The sequence below is a fragment of the Zophobas morio genome, unplaced genomic scaffold (assembly GCF_036711695.1).
Source record: "Zophobas morio isolate AGI-343-1 ecotype UQ-CSIRO unplaced genomic scaffold, CSIRO_AGI_Zmor_V1 ptg000009l, whole genome shotgun sequence".
Classification (NCBI taxonomy): Eukaryota; Metazoa; Arthropoda; class Insecta; order Coleoptera; family Tenebrionidae; genus Zophobas; species Zophobas morio.
The window spans coordinates 4,373,865-4,393,092 of record NW_026972114.1 but is presented as its reverse complement, the minus strand read 5'-3'; the positions used below and the strand labels follow the sequence as shown (position 1 = coordinate 4,393,092).

Genomic DNA, 19,228 nt, shown 5'->3' with positions numbered 1-19,228 from the left:
TCAGTTCTGCTTGGTGTCCTCTACGAGAAACATGAGTTTTGTGTTGACTGTCTTTACAATAATAGTTTTAGTGGACTTTGCCTCTAGTCAACAATTTGTTGGTAAGAATAATGGTCTGCTAAGAATAAATTAAAAGGTCATTGTCGGAAATATGAACATATCGCTTATGAAAGAGACAATATTTACAGATTTCATATTGCCTCCCCAGTACACATTATGCCGACCATGACCGCGGTTAATTTCACACTGTCAAAGTAACTACCGACCACGAATTAGCTCACTTTGTTGTCTTATTGTCATTCGTTTTAAAAACTCAATACACAGCCAAATTGATAACTGCTATTAATGAAGATAGTCTGACAAAAGAATTTAATTTTTGATGCCAAAGCACGAAAATTAGTCTTCCCTCGTCCTTAAAATACAGTAACAAATCCGGCTTCTTGGAAATATTAAAATGAGTTTGCAATTTTTGTTTTGTGATAACCTCTATAAAAAAAAAGCAGTGGCGTAGATCACACTCCGCCTCCCATGCTCCGCGGAGATGCAAATTTCAAGGGAGCGCGATCCACACAAATGGGCGCAATATGAAATATATTTAAAACAGAAAACCCACGAAAAAAGTGCATTATATGCTTAACTACGATTGTTTATGTCTACACATCTAAAAAATGTCACAAATAGCACGTAGAAATTTGTTTTATTTGCGTGCGCGGCAAAATAAGTATAAATAAAAACAACCGTTCCCACAAAAACCACGTGATCGACCTAAACTCATTCATTATTTATGTAAATCTGTACAAATGTAAATACGTCCTATCTTTCGTCTACCTGCCCTATGCTCCTATTTTCTCTTCCAATTTCTAGAATTTTCTAAACTCTTTCTTTACCCGCCTCCACCTCTCCAAAACAGAACCTACCTGTAGGTTCAAACACCCTTCTAAAAAAACAAAACCTCTCCCTCGAGCTCTCAAACTGTAACCATCAAATAAAAAGATCTGAAAACCGTAACCGTCGCTATTTCTCAAATTCACCAACGATACCCACAACGTTTTGATTAAAAATTTACCATGCTTACAAAAGCTTCAAAACATCTACAATATTTCAAAGTATTCAGTTTTGCTATTCTTGATTTCTTCAATAAAATAAATTGACTCAGTCATTAACTTTTTTGAGACACCTGTATAACCAAATCTAAAAAATATTAATGCAGTGATAAATCACAAGTATAAAAACTCATCATATTTTATACATTTAAGATAGGATTTATTCTGCAAAATTTTGAGGTGACGTCATAAGTTTTTTAGAGGGGATAAGCAAATATATTTTAATTAAAAATGTATCATGTTTATCATGACTTTAAAACATCTGCAAGATATCAAAGTATTCGATTTTGCAAATTCAAAATTAAATTGCAAAATATTGTTTTATAATTTTGATTTTTTTTTCAAAAATCTGGATGTTTCGGATAAAAACTTAACACGAAGTCATAAACTACATGTGTAGGACTATGTTACTGTATACAATTTAAAACCCATTTAGTATGCATAAATTTGAAGTGACGTCATCACATTATTGGTGGGGATGATTAGACAAATTTAATAATTTTGCGACATTTATGAAAAAAATATCAGTTAACAAAAATTGCACGTTTTTATTATTATGCCAGTTACATGTCACTCAACGACAATATCGTTTTTTTTTATTTATTTATTATGAACATTTAAGAGTATTTTATTTGAAAAAGTGATGAAATTTTTTATACGGAACAATTGGTCGAAAGATGTTAGAAAGCAAAATAATTCCTGTCCGGATCATCGTTACTCACGAACGAAAGTGACCATTATTTTATGGGAACAACTACCTGCTAAATCTTCTCCGACAAATTCGAGAGAACTGGTGTGAGCCATAAATATTTCTTACCAAATGTAAATTTCGTTATAGTTTGAGCCTACCTACAAATTCTGCCCTTGAAGGATTTGGACCGCCTTCTTCGGTGAGGGCAGGCAAAAACGATCCGCCCGTAGGCTCAAAACATTTGCGTGCGATTGTACATCTAATATAATAAATATTTATATTTCCAATAATCTAAACACTAAACTGGTCAGTCTGGAAGGCGTCGAAGGCAATCTTAAAATTAGCTACTGAAGTACTCTGTACAATATGAGAAGGAGTTGAATTCCATGTGTTGAAAATTCGGTTTGATAAGAAGAAATGCCTGATTCTGGTCCGAAAATTCTCTTCCTGCAGTAAAGAGTAAACGGATGGGTGATCCATTACTGACAGCTTTAAAAGTTGTTATTGCACCTCTTTAGCTTCTGCAGCTTCACACGGATCTCATCCTCAATAAAATCAACATTAGATAAAGATACACCACATTGAGGCGTTGCGATATCTGGGGGACTATCTAACGGTTCTATGGTGTACTGATTTGCAGACGAGTCAGCGAAAACCTTTGCAATATCTTCATTTTCCGTGATTAGAGTGCCAACAGAATTTTGAATTTGAGGTGTCCTTACGGATCCACCAAGAGTATCTCGAATATATTTATAGAAGCATTTTGGGTTTTTACTGTTAACAAGACGAACTTCATAAGCCACCTTGGAATCTTTAACGTTCGATGCTAATAAGTTAGAAAACGTCCTATGAGCTGCATAACACATCTCGTTACCTGTTCGTTTGTATGTTTTCCACAAGATTTTCTTGCGTCGAACCATCTGTAATATCTGGTGGTTTCTCCATGGTTTTTTGGCCGATCGGGTAAATGTTCTAGATACAGAATTTTGACGAGACAACTCAAGTAAATGTGATTTGAAGACTTCCCAGTTTTCCTCTACGGTGTCGTGCATTAATAATGCTTCCCAGTTAGTTTCGAGAAAATCATTTTCTAACAAACGATAATAATTAGTGATCGACCGCGTGAATGAAATTATCCTCTTTTGAGTAAGAAGGCTGACTTGTAGGTTGGCCATAATCGTTACATGATCTGCTTTAGGTACCAATCGGACTAGTAAACTCTAAATTAGAGAGCAGGTCGGGGCTGGAAGAAATAATAAGATCTAAAACCGAGGGCTGTTGATTGACTCTATACCTGGTTGGTTGAGTAACTAGTTGACACAAGTGAGAATCGTTTAACACATCCGATAACAACTGATAAGAAGGATTCGAAGATACTAGCGTTGCTAAAGCCCAACTCAAGTCAGGCATATTAAAGTCGCCAAAGATAAGAAGGTTAGTATAATCGTTCGCCAAGTTAGATATTATGTCAAAAAATTTGGAATCACTCTCAAAATCAGTCGACGGAGCCCTGTATACATATACAGCCGAGAGCAAGCGTTAAGGAACGGTTAGAAAGCCTTATAACTAAGGACTCGATATTTAACGTAGGTGTATCTATGATAGTGATTGTGAAGTTAGACATCACATGATCAGATACATATATGCAAACTCCTCCTCCTCTACTAAATTGCCTATCTTTTCTAAATAGATGATAGCCAGACAACGATATTAATGCAACAGGTAACTTAGAGTTAAGCCACGTTTCACTAACTAAAATAAATGAAGGCTTATTGACTAAAACAAAAGCAGAGAACTCATTAAAGTTTGCATATAACGACGCGGTGTTACGGTACATAAGAGGACACAAAAACAAAGAAGCAGAGGGTTCAGTGGCGTCCATGAATTTGAAGAGAAAAGAAAAAAACTAATAAGTATCTGGATCATTGTTATTCTCCGTACTACAAGTCTGGTGCCGGGCATAAGCCTTTTTAAGTTTCCACTGTACTTTCAAACAAAGTATATCTAGGGTCTCTAGTTGTTGTATATTAACTTTTATAGGAAATCTCTATTTGTTTAAAGTTGTTTATTTTACGATTCTTCATACATTTTTAGCGTACAGGTCTTCAACCTAACCTCATTATTCTACTTATTGCTAAAGCTGGCTTTGCCTCTCTTTTTTCTCGTAAAGCCGCGCTTACACTACACTACATATCTCCCCCCTTAGTCAACCTACATGTTTCCTAATTAATACCTTATCCATTCATTTGCCTGCCATCGTGATGGGGTTTTTTTTGTTCGGATAGGTCGGTTACTCTTTTGATTAGATTCCGCGTTCTCGTGCTGACCAGATGTTTCAGGGATTGACTCGTTTGGGATACAGGGATCTGGTTGTGTTGGGTTATGGCGTGTCTCGACGTTAGTAGAGCTCGTGGTCTCCTTTACTGTTTCCTTGTCTGATATAATTGCTGGAACCTTTGACGTTGTTGATGCCTTTCTTATAATTTTTTCTGTTCCTTTATCGTCAGATTCTGTGTCTGTCGGTATGATTGTTTTCATTTGATCCACATGTCGTTTTGTTACCCTCCCGTTTCCGATGATTTTGCACAAAAACATTTTTTGTCCAATTGTCTGAGTAACTTTGGCTTCCATCCACGCCTTTTTGTTGGTATCTTTATAATCTCTGATTGCCACTACTTCGCCTATTTGAAATTTCATTGTTCTTGGTGTTTTCCGCGTGTCGTAACTTATTTTCTCTTCCTGCGGTTTAATCAAACTGAATAAAGTTCTGATGTTTCTATTCAGCATCCGGAAAGCAGGAGTTTCATTCGTTGTGGCGTGTTTTGCGTTCCTGTAATGAATTAGATATCGGCTTACGAGAATGTCGGTGCGGGTGTTCTTATTTCGTTTGTCAAAAAGAGCGGTTTTCAGCCCTCTTTTAAACGATTTCACTGCGTTCTCTGCTGCACCATTTGATGCCGGATGATACGGTGCTATGGTTACATGGTGTACTCCATTATTTCGTAAAAATTGTTCGCAATCTCGTGAAACTAGTTGCGTTCCGTTGTCTGAGACTATTAACTCCGGAATTCCCCATCTGCAGAATGTCTCTCTTAGTTTGCGTATTGTTGTATCCGCAGTTATGTTTGGAACTTCGTATATTTCTGGCCATTTGCTGAATGCGTCCAGCATTAGAAAATAATATTTACCGTTTATCGGGCTTAAATAATCGATGTGCACACGTTGCCAGGGTCTTGTAGCTTTGTTCCATGGCGTTGGAATCGCCTTTTGGGGATCATCAGACGTCATGATGCACGCCCTACATGACTTCGCTACCTTTTCTATGTCTTCGTCTAATTTTGGCCACCAGAAATACGATCTTGCGATTGCTTTCATTTTTACAATGCCTAAATGTGCCCCATGGAGCTCGTCGAGGAGTCTTTTTCGTAACTTACTTGGTATTATCACCCGATAACCCCATAATAAGCATCCTTGTTCGCATGTGATTTCTGTTTTTCTACATGTGAAATGTTTCATATTTTCCTCTTTTACGTTCGTCGGCCATCCGTTTGTGACATATTCTAGGACCTTAGCCAGGACGGGGTCCCTTCTAGTTTCTATACCAATTCTTTTTGAATCTATTGGAATCCCTTCTGTCACAATGAGGTTCAACTGGTTGCTTGACTCTTCCTGATTTTCTTCTTCTTCAGTTGTCTGTAGCGGATGCCTTGACAACATGTCCGCGACATGATTTTCTTGCCCTTTTATGTATTTAATGTCATAGCTGAAACCTGCCAAATGTAGCATCCATCTTTGCATTCTATTTGAGTAGGACTGAGAAATTCGCTTGTTCATCGCGAAGACTGATACTAATGGTTTGTGGTCAGTTTCTATGACAAACTTGTTTCCCATCAGATAATATGCTAATTTTTTAGTAGCCCAATAAATCGCCAAAGCTTCTTTGTCGATTACGGCGTAGTTGCTTTCTGCTTTGCTTAGCGTTTTTGAGATGAAAACAATCGGTTTTTTTCGACCAGTATCTATTTGGTGTGATAATACGGCCGCAATACCGTCCTTTGATGCGTCGGTTGTGAGTACTATTGGTAGAGTGGGGTCGAAATGCGTTAACACTTCGTCTGGCGCGATTATCGCTTTTATTTCCCTAAAAGCTAGACTACATTCCGCGGACCAGCGAAATTGTACGTTCTTTTTTAGCAGATTATACATAGGTTTCATTAATATCGCTAATTTTGGTACGAACTTGCTATAATAGTTGACCATTCCTGCAAAACTTTGAACCTGTGTCATTGTTTGTGGTGTTGGGGCATCTAGTATCGCCTTGACTTTTTCACTGTCTTTTCTTAGACCTTCCTTGGTAACTCTTAGACCCAAAAATGTTGATTCTTCCTCAAAAATTGTACATTTCGACAATTTAACTTTTAATCCCGCATCTTTTAGTCGTTGAAACACCTTGCGTAAAGTATCTATGTGTTCCACCCTTGAGTTTCCCGTGATGATAATATCATCCATAAAGTTTGCTGCTCTATCTATGCCTTGAAGGACTTGTTCTAAGGTTCTTTGGAAAATCGCACTGGCGGGCGTTATTCCAAATGGGATCCGTTTCACCCGGTATAACCCTTTGTGTGTGTTCCAAGTGAGTATTTTTGACGTTTCCTCGTCTACCACCAACTGGTTATACGCGTTGCTGAGATCAATTCTAGAAAATGACTCGCCTCCGTTTAACTTTGAAAACATTTCTTCGAGTGTTGGTAAAGGGTATTTGACCTCTTCGAACCATTTATTTGCTGTGATTCGGTAATCGCCACACAATCTAAGGGTTCCATCCTTTTTCATCACTGGTACCAATGGCGTGGCCCATTCACTGGATTCAATCGGCTCAATAACACCTTCTTTTTCCAAACGATTCAATTCTGTTTCGACTTTTTCTTTGTATGCAAGAGGAACGGTGCGGGGTTTAAGGAAAATAGGTCGGAATTGGTCTTTCAATTTTAACGTGAATGTGTGTTGTTTGAAACAACCTAATCCGTCTGAAAAAACCTCCTGGAATTCGTTAACAATATTAGTTTCGCTAACCGATAAGACTTCATTTTTTTCGTCAAATTCTGAAACTAATTCGAATTTAAATTTGTTTAAAAAATCTCTCCCTAGCATACTTTGTTTACCGTCTCTTTTGTCGATAACGAAAAAAACGAAATTTTCACATTTTACATTTTTGTACTGTATACATGCGTTGAAAGTACCCAAAACTTTTATTGGCTGCCCTGAATATGTTTTTAACTGCCTATTATTATATTTTAACTTGGCACTTGGCCAATAAGATTTAAAATCTTTTTCTGAAATTCTTGATGTACATGCGCCACTATCTACTAACATTTGTATTTCCTTATCACTAATATTGACGTTACAATAAACTGGGCTGTTATTAACAAAACTAATGCTATTTACGCCTGTTTCTACCAAATTTTGTTTATTTTTATTGAAACATGCCTTTGCTAAATGTCCCACCTTTTTACAAATGTTGCATGTGTAATTTCTGTATTTACGCACCTGTTGGCCAGTATGGGTTCCTGCACATCGCCTGCAGTTCCACTTCCCTCTCTGGAATGGCTGGAATGTGTTCTTAGATGTTCTTGCCTCATTATTGTTTGTTTGAGATTTCCCTTCCTGTTGTGTATCCTTTTTGGTCTGTGGCACCCTTCTTATTGTGTTGACGGAGTCGCTCTGGCTTTGTAGAGCTGCTTCTCTTGCTTGTGCAATCTCCACTAGTTTCTGTAATGTTGTGGTTGGGGACTCTTCACACAATCTGTCTCGGATGACACTCCTTTTCATAGCACAGATGAATTTGTCCTTTAGCACAAACGTGAGCTCGTTTCCAAACTCGCAGTTTGCCGCTAGGTTGTGTATTCTAGCGTACCATTCTTTTACCGTTTCATTGTCTTGTTGTTGTGCTTCGTAGAACTCAATCCTTTCCCTGAAAATACATGTACTGGGTGAAAATTGTTTCTTTAGCAGAGTACACAATTCTTCATAGGTTTTATCCTTTGGTAACGCCGGTGTGCAGAGATCTCGTAGAGTTTTGTAGGTTTCTTTTCCTATCAGGCTCAATAAAGCTGGCACTCTTTTCTTCGACTCTGTTTGACCCTCTGTTGCTGGGGTGTCTACTATTCCATTTACGTTAAAAAATTCCTCCAGCTGCTCTTGGTACAATGTCCAATTGTCCACTTTTGGATCAAAACTATCGATAGAACCGATCAGCGTCATCTTCTTGTTGCGTCACCACGTGTAACACAATGATTGTTTTTGGATTTCCCCGTCTTCTGCCGCGTTTTTTCTATTTTCTCCGATTTTCCTCGTCGCCAATGTTGTATATTAACTTTTATAGGAAATCTCTATTTGTTTAAAGTTGTTTATTCTACGATTCTTCATATATTTTTAGCGTACAGGTCTTCAACCTAACCTCATTATTCTACTTATTGCTAAAGCTGGCTTTACCTCTCTTTTTTCTCGTAAAGCCGCGCTTACACTACACTACACTAGTTAAAAGCAATGGTTAAAACGTCAGATTCACCTACGACAACTTCCATAAATTTAACCAATTTCGGAAAACTCTAGAACAAAAGGCGGATCGGCTACTTCACAAAAACTACGCGCAGGTTCCAATAACTCAAATGTGCTCGTCAAACTCTCGGTGGAATCACTTGTTCTAACCTTTTTAAATGCTCGATCAAAAGAACTGTTTTCACTGCTAGGGATCGAATGTTCAGCCTCAGGTGACTCAGCGGAAGAACTTGATCTTTTGTTTGCGGATACTTCAAGAGTGGGTCTACCTTTTTCTGGTACGTGTTCAGTTTCCATTGTTTCATTTGTCGGCGCATTTGCGTTTCTGGTGGTAACTTCATCTTGGACTTTAGTAGGTGTAGGTTTATTCAAAATGCTGGGGTCTGTAATTTCCTGGGGTTGACTGGTACATTGGCTGGCTATATGACCAGTCAAATGACACTTAAAACAAGTTTGGTCGTCGTAAGTAAGGAAGATGCGATAATTTGTACCATCATGTTTTATCACCAAAGACGAAGGTAAATCTATCGACTCATCCAGCGTGACAAATATCTAACGTCTAAAACCGAGTACATGACTATACTCCTCTGTCGTGCCCAAATAGTTTTGACCGCGGCCGAGCTTTTGGACACTAACAAAATTATTTATTTGGGTGTTGGCCCATTTCCTTGGAAATGGAAGAGCTAAACTGCATGTAGGGGAAGAAGCAATAATTAAACATTTATAACATTTTTATACGTATATTAAAAGAAAGCATTATAAGCATGTCAAAAGAATAATCGAGTAATTGTGTAAATAATCAACAGAAAAATAATACATAAAATAAATTCACACACATAACACGAAAAAACAAAACAACATGCAAAACTATCTTCTAACGCGCTACGCAATTATATTCCACTAATAAAACTCTTAAAATCTATGAGCATAACCCACATTTTTAATTAATAAACTTAATCCTAGAAAAATCAGCATGCAAAAAGACTAAAAATTAATTCGGTAAATCCTTAATTAACTGCAACACCCTTCTAAACCATATTGATATTACGAGCGTGATAAATAAACAAAAAACAAAAAAACTACTAACTACGAAATCGAATAATTACTTAATTATTTAAATAAATTGCGATAGGGCATTTATATATTAATTAAATCATTAAACAACTGAAATAATAATAAAACCAATAATTCAGTGGATTCGAAGAATTCTCCACTGATTATAAGAACAACTAAAAATAACGGATTAAAACCATGCACTTAAATCTACGACAACTTATGAATATAAACATGTAAAAAGAGAGATAAATGAGTTTTTACATACATCGATTAGCTAAATATGCCGAGCACAACAATTGTTCACGAGAAAAATTGATGGTTACAGGACAGTTAGATACATGTAAAAATAAACAGTCATAATTTATACATGCAGTTAAACATTGGGACATTAGTATCATAAATGCGCTAAAATACAATGAGACGATTAAAATAAAATATAATGTGAGGTTTCCAAATACTATAGCAAAATAATCAGAGAACGGAGTCATATTTAAACGGCAAAAATTCAATATAAAATAATCGACAGCAAGAAAATTAGATTAAAAGGTTTCAATTCGGGAACTTCCCAAAAACGCACATAAAATATTCATGTCGCAAGCAAAGAATTAAATCGGCAAATTTAAAGAGATATTGGAATAATTATCATCAAAAGCAAACGGTAAAAATCAGAAAAATCCTCTCCAAAAACGCATATAAAATATTTATGTCGCAAGCAAACGAGTTAAATCGGCAATTTACAGAAATATTGGAATAATTATCATAAAAGCGAACGGTAATTTATCGAAAAATCCTCCCCAACAATCAAGAACCGACGAACATATGGAAGCACTAAAGATTACTTTCGGTGCCGGCGCTAACTGTTCACACCCAACGAAACGAAGAAAACGCATAAATTAAACGTTACACATGTACGATTCGAACTCGAGAACACATGACGAAAAAACGGAAAGCAAGATAAATTAAGAATGACTAAAAGGTAGACTTACACAGCTGCAGCATTGAGAATTTTTTCTATCTTCCTCTCGGGCTCAGCAAATTCTTCTAAGTTCGGATTTCTTCAAAATTCAGCAAAAATTAATAAAAAAATCTCGACCAACGATTCGGCAGAGCCTTCGGCGACAACTGGAAACTTCTACTCTAACTGAATCTCTTTCCTGCTCGAAATTCAGCCTTATATAGCTTCGTTTTGGACAGAAATAGAACCGTGCTTTTGTGTGGTCCTATATGCCCTTATATGGTCATGAAAATGTGAAGATGCGTCGACCAATCGGTAAGTCCGCTTCCTTATATGGTAAAAATATGGGAAGCTGATGAAATCTCAGTTCCGGGGATGAAGTGGGGATCATGCTAGCGAGGGCTAAGATGAGTGTGCGTGCACAGATGCACTGCTGGGTTGATGACGTAGTAAGTTTGAAGCGACGGCGTTCTTTGATGTTTTTTATGCGTCTGCGTTTCGTTTGCAGCTGTTTTGGTTTGGATACAATTTTTAGATGAGAGTAATTGCGATTGGCGATATTTCTGGCGCATTATTTTGTACAATTTATTTGCAATGTCTGGCAAGCGCAATGTTATTCGCAATTTGCGAATACGCGAGTTTTGTTCCTGCATTTGGGGATTGATAGTTGATTTTTGTTTATCTATTTAAATGGTACTATATGCCGATTAGAACATGCGTGTTAATTAATTAAGATTTGCAAATTTTCGCGTTATGTTTTGAGGGTTTGTTATTAGTCTTTTTAGTTACAATTTTCTCGTGAACGAATTTAGTGACGGCTCGTCACACCTCATTTTGAATCCCTGCCCTTAAAAAGGACACAGGAGAGACGGACTTGTAACCTAGCGTTTTAATAACAGAGAGGATACTGTCATGGGGGATGGTAGGACATAAGTTTGAAATAATTATTCGCTGTGCGGGTGTAATCAGACGTCGAATCCCAACTTCTTGATTGTTAATAGTTAATGAAGAATATTTCGTCACAAGCTCGTCTACTAAAAGTTTATCCTTTAGATATATATACAAATACGGTTGTTCGCTATTCTTGAGGCGAAGGTGGACGTTTTTGGGCTGGACTAAACTACCAACAGCGACAACATATTCAGTTAATTTCGTCTCATTAACGGAATTGAGTACAACAGCTTGGTGCTTCTTAGGGAAGCTAACGTGATTAGCAGTAGTAGGGGATGAACTCATGGTTGAAGATCAAATCGGTGGATATGTAGGCCACAACCAGAGCAGGTGCATAGTAAAGCTGGTTGCTTAGTTTTGTTCAATAAAAACCAGTATATATCTACTGGAAACTTTTTGTGAACAAAAACGTTCGTTGACTATCAAATGAGGTTAAAGTTGTTACCTCACTACGAATGGACGATTCTGGCTGAATTTCTTAAAGCGCTCACGATTCAGAAAAAAACTGTTAACTAATGAAATAATTTTTCGAAAAAAACACTCAATATTTAACTATATACTGAGCTAAGTGCACTGTACACTCATTCCCATTTAGGGTTCATGTGATAATGGTCTATTAGCGCGGCACGTTTCTTCGTTAGATAGAGGGGTGCTGGGCGGCATGTGCTTGCCGATAGAGTAGAATCACCGTCGTGGTGGGAGAACAGCCACAACCAGGAGCCCCAAACTCTGCTCGTGCTACAACGCCACCTATGGGTAATTTTACTGTGTTCTAAAATGAAATTGATATAGTTCGATTGCCACACTCTTACCCGAGTCTCCTCTCAACTTTTGCAGTCATAAGTATTCACGAGAAAGCGCTCTGGTGCCACTGTCGCTGTGCCCTCCCGCTACATAGAGTTTTATTAAAATTTTATTTTCTTGTTGACTACCACAATTTCAAATTAGCCGCCACACGTCCGTAATACAGCAGGCTACAGAATACAGGACATAATTTTCAAAAGGTTGAACTCAACTGAGCAACTAATGAAGAAGATTTTACTTCGGTTATCCAACCTTACAGTAGGGCGGAGTCGAAGACCAACAAAGTTGCGGATTAAAAAGAGCTGATATCCCTCTTAATCCCAAGAAGATGTACCTGTCCGTGTTACATATTACTTTTGCAACCTGCTTCACTTTTCTAAAACCCAACAAAATTGAGAAAAGATTGTTCAAGAATGTAATTAAAAATGTAGTTAAATTGTAGTTAAAAATGTATTAAAATTTTAGTTGAAATACGTTTCAACTACAAAAAAATATATAGTTAAATACGTAGTTAACTTCACCGACAATAGTTGAACCACATTTTTAACTACTTGTAGTTAACTATTTCACAACACTGCCTCCTGGATGATATCCCCTTACCGACTCACCGAGATACGTGGCATCTCCAGGACGTAGCCCCGGCTCGTTACGCTAATAAAATGTAGAGATTTTTCAATCAGAACTATCCAGGGGGATAAACTACAAGAAATGGTCCACTGCCGTGGCCGCCTCGCTTCACTGACCTTAACCCCTGTGGTTTTTTTTTGTGGGGACATTAAACAATCCCTGATCAACACAGGTTTCCTCATTCTTTATTTATTTGATTTTCTGGTTTTGGAGTTAAATCTTAGACAAATTCAAAATTCTTTATTTTTATTTACGTTATTTAAAAAATTGTTCTTTACGTTTGCAGATGTGAGTTTTATTGGACCAGTAAAAATATTGATTTTATCTTTACATTTTTTAGGTGACGTATGTACTTTACGATCAACTAAATCACCGGGGGTTTGTAAATTGTTTAATGACTGTGAAAAAGCACGAGAGGCACTACAACAGAGACGGTTTCCTCAAACATGTGGATTTCAAGGAAAACAACCAATAGTGTGTTGTCCACAAAACCAAACAGTGACGGAAAATACTCCACCACGTAGATCACCAGGCGATATAAGTAAAAAAAGTAAGTAGGTATATAAGAGTTAAAGTAATTTTTGTTCAAATACATCTAAAAATTGGAACCATTGTTCACTTAAATATGGTAAGGAAAAAGTTGGTCGAAATTTAATTTGACAGAAGAATTTTATTTTTTATGATACTCCCTATAGGTTAAAACAAGTGTTAATATTTATTTAAAAACTTCCGACACAGACAGATAGACAAAGGCTTCAAAATTATAACATCCCTTTTTTGCATCGTTTTGCGGGTTAATTAAATGAACTCTCTTTGCTGAAATAACTCTAGCTTCGGCTAATTCAAGCACCTTCTTTTGTCATACACCAAACAACTTAAAACCTAGAGATAACGTCATTCCATTGTTGCTGGGGATGATTAACCAAATTGTGATTAACGTTTTACAATCTACACGATATTCATAATACAAACATAAGAAGACTTACTTTGATTAAAAATTTACAATGCTTACGATAACTTTCAAACGTCTGCAAGATTTCAGAGCATTCGGTTTTGCAGTTTCAAAATTCAAAATCAAAATGCTGTTAAAACAATTTGAAAAAAGTATTAAAGTGAGTGACTTGATTAAAATACTTCGTTTGCTGATGCTCGGAAAGTGAAAAATATATTTGTGCATTTGTTATTTCAGAATGTCAAGAGTACTCTCGTTACGTATATGAGTCACCAGATGCCGTACAACTAATTATTGCAGGTGGTGTGGCAGCTGATCGAAAAGAATTTCCACACATGGTGAGAAAATTTAAATAGGAAATTGGAACAACAAATTTGATTGTTCTCAAACATTTCAACCAGTTGGGCAAAAAAATTAATACACTTTTGAACTAAGTATAAACTAAGTTTCATATAAGATATTGTTACGCTGATCGATGATTAAAATCGGCATGGCTAAAACTCAACAATTTATACTATTATACACAACTAATTGTAATGACACAACGATTATGTACAGAATAATTCCGACTGGAATGGATTTGACTAGATTCTACTTCTTCCATTGCCTGGACTACACTAACTGCTCTCGACGGTGGTTCCCATTTAAACAGCCGCGCGGTCCTTCTCGAGAGGTCTCCGTCACCGCTTCTAGGCTTGTTCTAGAACACTCATCGCGACTTCGTGTTTCAGGCTTTTCTTTAGCGAACGCCGTTCGGCCGGCGGCACCGCCGATGAGTCACCCATCATCACCGCACATACTAGAAAATCCATAGGCGTCGTACTATTATTATTTTGTTAACGATAATTCCAAGTGATAAACAGCAATGTTTCTAAAAAGTACGCCCTGAGAAGTATATACAGCCTTCTCTAAAACTTGATAGTTTCTACTCATAGTTTACATATTAACTTACCAACCTCTAATTCGTAGGCAGAGACGCGTTTGATGTCAACGTAATAATTAATTTAAAACTAAAGCCATGTAAACAGAATGTCTTACAAAAGGAATTGTCAATTGAAAGTTTACAATCACGAATACACGTTTTTTGAAATCATTTATAATTTTTATTGTAATCGATTATTTTTTTTTGTGATAGACCGCAGTTGGATACGAACCAACTCCTGGAGATTTGCAATGGCTCTGTGGTGGAACGATTTTAAGCAACAATTTTGTCTTAACAGCTGCACATTGTTTGACTGATATAAATGCGTAAGTATGCTGTCAAATTGTTTCTGTTTTTCGTACATCGTCAGTGATAAAAATGTGAAATCTTGAAAAAAGTTTTATCTTGTGATAACTCAAACTTCCCGCCTTTAAATTGACACTTGAAAAAAATTTGAAACAAAATTCAAAATTTGGCCTTGGCTGTGATCGTCTAACAAAATGGAAACCTACGTTGTGTTTTTTTTTGAAACGTGGTGGGAAGACGTTCTTTCATACAAGTGAGCATACATTTCTTACGCTCTCTACGCATACTGCGTACGCGTAGAGAGCGTAAGAAATCGTAGACAAAATTTTTGGGAAGAGGCGAAAACCGCTCCCCTCTCAGGAAGAAAGAAGTTGCTAGCGAGAGTGACCCGTGATGTGCCCTCTGGCTGCCCAATGGGGGCCGAATCGCAATCGCTTTTCAACTCCAAAAACCCCCTATGGTTAATTCACCGACATATTACATTTCAAATGAAACACCTTAAAAATATGAAAGAAAAGACACTCGCGAATTGACAGACAAACACATACGAAAACCGAGCAATCACAAAATCCTACACATATGTAAAATGGACTAAAGCAAATATTTGAATATCGCAAATTTAATAGAAACAAAGAAACAAAGCAAAATCTGAGTTAAAGTAACTGGATGCAAATACACAAGTTATTACGGGCGTGTGGCGGCAGATTTAAAATTACGGCAGTCAATAAAAATACCCATAGAGCGTTCTAGCACAAGCGGAATTTGGGGCTACCGGTCGGGGCTATTCGCCCCCCACGACGGTGATTCTACCTATCGCAAGCCTACCCGCACAGCACATCTCAATGACGAACATGTCGTCCGAAACTAGTCCGTTACGATCGCATATCCGCAGTCAGTTGGGTCTCGACTATTGGGCCAAGTCGACAGCGCCACAACATCGCGACCACCCCTGAATCTATCCAAACCTGTACCCTTTGTGCAGGTGACGCGATAAATTTCGCCAGCTCGACTAGGAACCGCACTTCACTTTTGCCACGTTTTCTGTGTTATTTAACTTCAATTCCATCTTAAATGTTCAATGACTCTGATATTAACAACAACTGAACAAGTGTTAAAGTTTCAATAAACAACATTTAAATTCGCCATACAATCTTGTGAAATTTTAAACAACAAATAATTGTTATGTGAGATTAAAATTGGACATCAAATAATTTATACGATGGACACATTCATCAACAAAATATTTACAAAAGAAAACTAGTAAAGATTTATGAGAAACAAAAGATCTGGTGTGAAATAAACTTGTGCAAGTAAAAATATTATGTGAGGTTAAAACTGCAGAGCATGAAATTTGCGTCCAATGAAAATTATACAACAAAGGAAAATTACTGAGGTTAAAACTGTGAGATAAAGAAATATTGTAGGACGTGAAACATTGCAAAGTTAAGAAAATTTACATGAAATTAATATTTGCCACACTTTATCAACGATTCAAACAAAGAGTTTACATTATGTTAAATTATATTATGATCTAAGTGATTGGTTACTTAAAAAAAAAACAATTTACTTTGAGAGTTTAGAATACCGCGAACTGATTACCCCTACAAAACAGATATTAAATAAACACAAAAATATCCGGTCCAGAGAAAAGCGTCTCGGTGATGTAAATTTTATCGTTGAGAGGAAATACCTCGATGATCTAAATTTTAGCGTTGCGAGGAAACGCCTCGATAATGTAGATTTTAGCGTTGTGAGGTAGTACATCGTTGATGTTATCAATCTCTAGCGTTGGGAGGACATGCCTCAGTGATGTAATCAATCTTTAGCGTTGTGAGGAAATGCCTCGATGAAGTAATCAATCTATAGCGTTGTAAAGACATGCCTCAGTGATGTAATCATGATAACGATGATAACCGCCTAAGAGAAAAAATTATTTTAACCCCCCATCAGTTCACGGTATGAATTAGTTAGTTTAACTGCCGTAAATGAACTATTAGCAATATTGTGTGAAGATTTAAAAAGTGTTATAATCAACGCGCGGAATTGTGTTTCATACGCTCGATCCAGTGCTGTCGCGGCGATAGTTTGATTACAAATATATTTTTCTTTTGGACTATATCAACATAATATAACATTTCAAGATCACAAATCTGTGGTCATGTGTTTGAAAAATTAAAAAGGGCATCGAGTATTTTTATTTGAAGTAATATAGTAATATAGAAGTAGTTTTTTAACAAGCTGTAAACACTCCAAGCGACGCACTGGCTACGACCTTGTGGACCAGATCAAAGCGTCCCCGCTACTCGCCGTAAAACACACCTTGCTTCAACTGGGGAATTGCATCCGTAAGATATTTTTCCGCCCAGTGGTTATAATGTAACACTTACGTATATGCATCCAGAAACTTATTCGTAATTAAACAAAGGTATTATCCTGACTAAGTGAATTTCATGAGATCTTCTAGCAAGTGGTTTATTTAAATAATCCTGATTGATTAGTGAATTTACAAACAATAAAACAAATCTACAGCACGCATGTTTTTTCGATTAAAAGCCGGAAGAATTAGCTACACGTGTTGGGGGAAAACTGTGTCATCATCGAAGTTACGATTGATTGTCGTTAAGCAAAGGCTTCCTCCGTTTAATTAACTATCAAACCAACTAAACTAACCAAAACTACCTTACCAAGTGGTTACACTCACAAAAACACATCCAGACTGACGCTTCGTCATGCTGCCCTCTGTCTCTACCAAGCCAAATACCACCCTCTAACTAAACATGCAGAATTACCCCCAAGCGCTACGTGCATATATGGTTGCCTATGTTTAACGATTTTTTTACTTGAATTCTGTTTTTTCTCAAATTCAAATTATGCAAATGTGATTTCGCGCCGTTGTTAAATTCAAATTCGGTCACCACAACCTAAAGTATGAATACGGCTAAATATTTCCAGAAGTATTTGAACTCTATCCTCCAAAATATTGTTCAAATTTCCATCAACATTTGTTTTGGAGATACAAGGCCACATTGATTTTTTATAAATAGCACGAGGGGTCAAATTCAAATTTTTTAAACATTTTTTTTTCTGCATTAATTAAACAATTGGCCTTGTATCTTCAAAACATTTCGGATGATGGAGTTGAAATATATTTATCTGTATACCAATAAACCGTTTTAGAAATATTTAGCTGTATCCATACTTATTAAAATTTTTCTTTTTTTAACGAAAAATGATATGTCAAACTTATTTAATATAATCAATAATTAAAAAAAGTAATGTCCTCATTCTATACATTACTGCAATTTACAGAGGAAATGCTATACGGGTAAAACTCGGTGTGAACCAACTCACCGATCAAAGACAAGAAGTAAGAATAGCTGACCGGATAGTTCATCCTGACTACAGAGCCAATTCTCACTACCACGATATTGGATTGTTAAAATTAGAAAAACCAGCGAAAATGAATCCATACGCACGACCTGCGTGCCTTTATTTATCACCAAACATCACAGTTCAAAGTGCCATAGCAACAGGATGGGGTCAAACGTCTTGGGTTGGCGAAGGCAGCAACGATTTGCTTAAAGTCACTCTTAACCTTTTTGATTGGAACGTTTGCAAAGGGTTCTACAAGAATCAAAGAAAACTCAGCAGAGGCATTTTGAATGATATTCAATTTTGTGCCGGCTCGATGACAGAAGAAAAAGACACCTGTAAAGTAAATACATACTAATATATTATACTACCTAGTCTATACTATACTACGGTGTTCAAGACCAGTGTTTACGATTTACTTATTTGTCTTAAATTTTTCCTTTTTCCGTCTTTAAAATCATTTTGCAGTTATTCCCACCGTTTATTATTTTTGCCGTTACCACCTGCATTTTAAAGTCCCTTTTGTTTCTTGTTCCTAGTATTTCTTTCGCCCCAGCATATGACTAAAAGGTTTGTGCTGAATGTTCATTAAATTTAGAAGTAAGTATGACTTAGCCGTTAACACTAATAAAGTTTCTTTTTTTGTAGGGAGATTCTGGAGGTCCGCTACAAATTTATCACACTGGTGACGAAGTATTAGAAATGTATGACATAATAGGCATAACGTCCTTCGGAAAAGGTTGTGCTGGTAGTCCTGGAGTATATGTGAGAGTTTCAAATTATATCCAATGGATAGAAGACATTGTATGGCCATAGATTTCTTTTTACCACAAAGGATGTCACGTGCTAAGTATACCTGTGCTTATTTGTTATTGTGAGGAATTGCTGTGCAGATAGTTTTAAATTTTATGTAATAAAAAATTACACTAAA

The 19,228-nt window shown here is 36.7% G+C and overlaps 1 protein-coding gene across 1 annotated transcript; it reads left to right on the top strand.

Moving 5' to 3' along the window:
* Positions 1-19: 19 nt before the first annotated feature.
* On the top strand, positions 20-19,228 carry LOC135125755 (serine protease snake-like). The gene is made up of 6 exons (XM_064051418.1): positions 20-101; positions 13,086-13,295; positions 13,935-14,035; positions 14,833-14,945; positions 18,235-18,640; positions 18,946-19,228. The coding sequence occupies exons 1-6, from the start codon at positions 32-34 to the stop codon at positions 19,111-19,113; spliced, it is 1,068 nt and encodes a 355-aa protein (XP_063907488.1). The 5' UTR covers positions 20-31; the 3' UTR covers positions 19,114-19,228.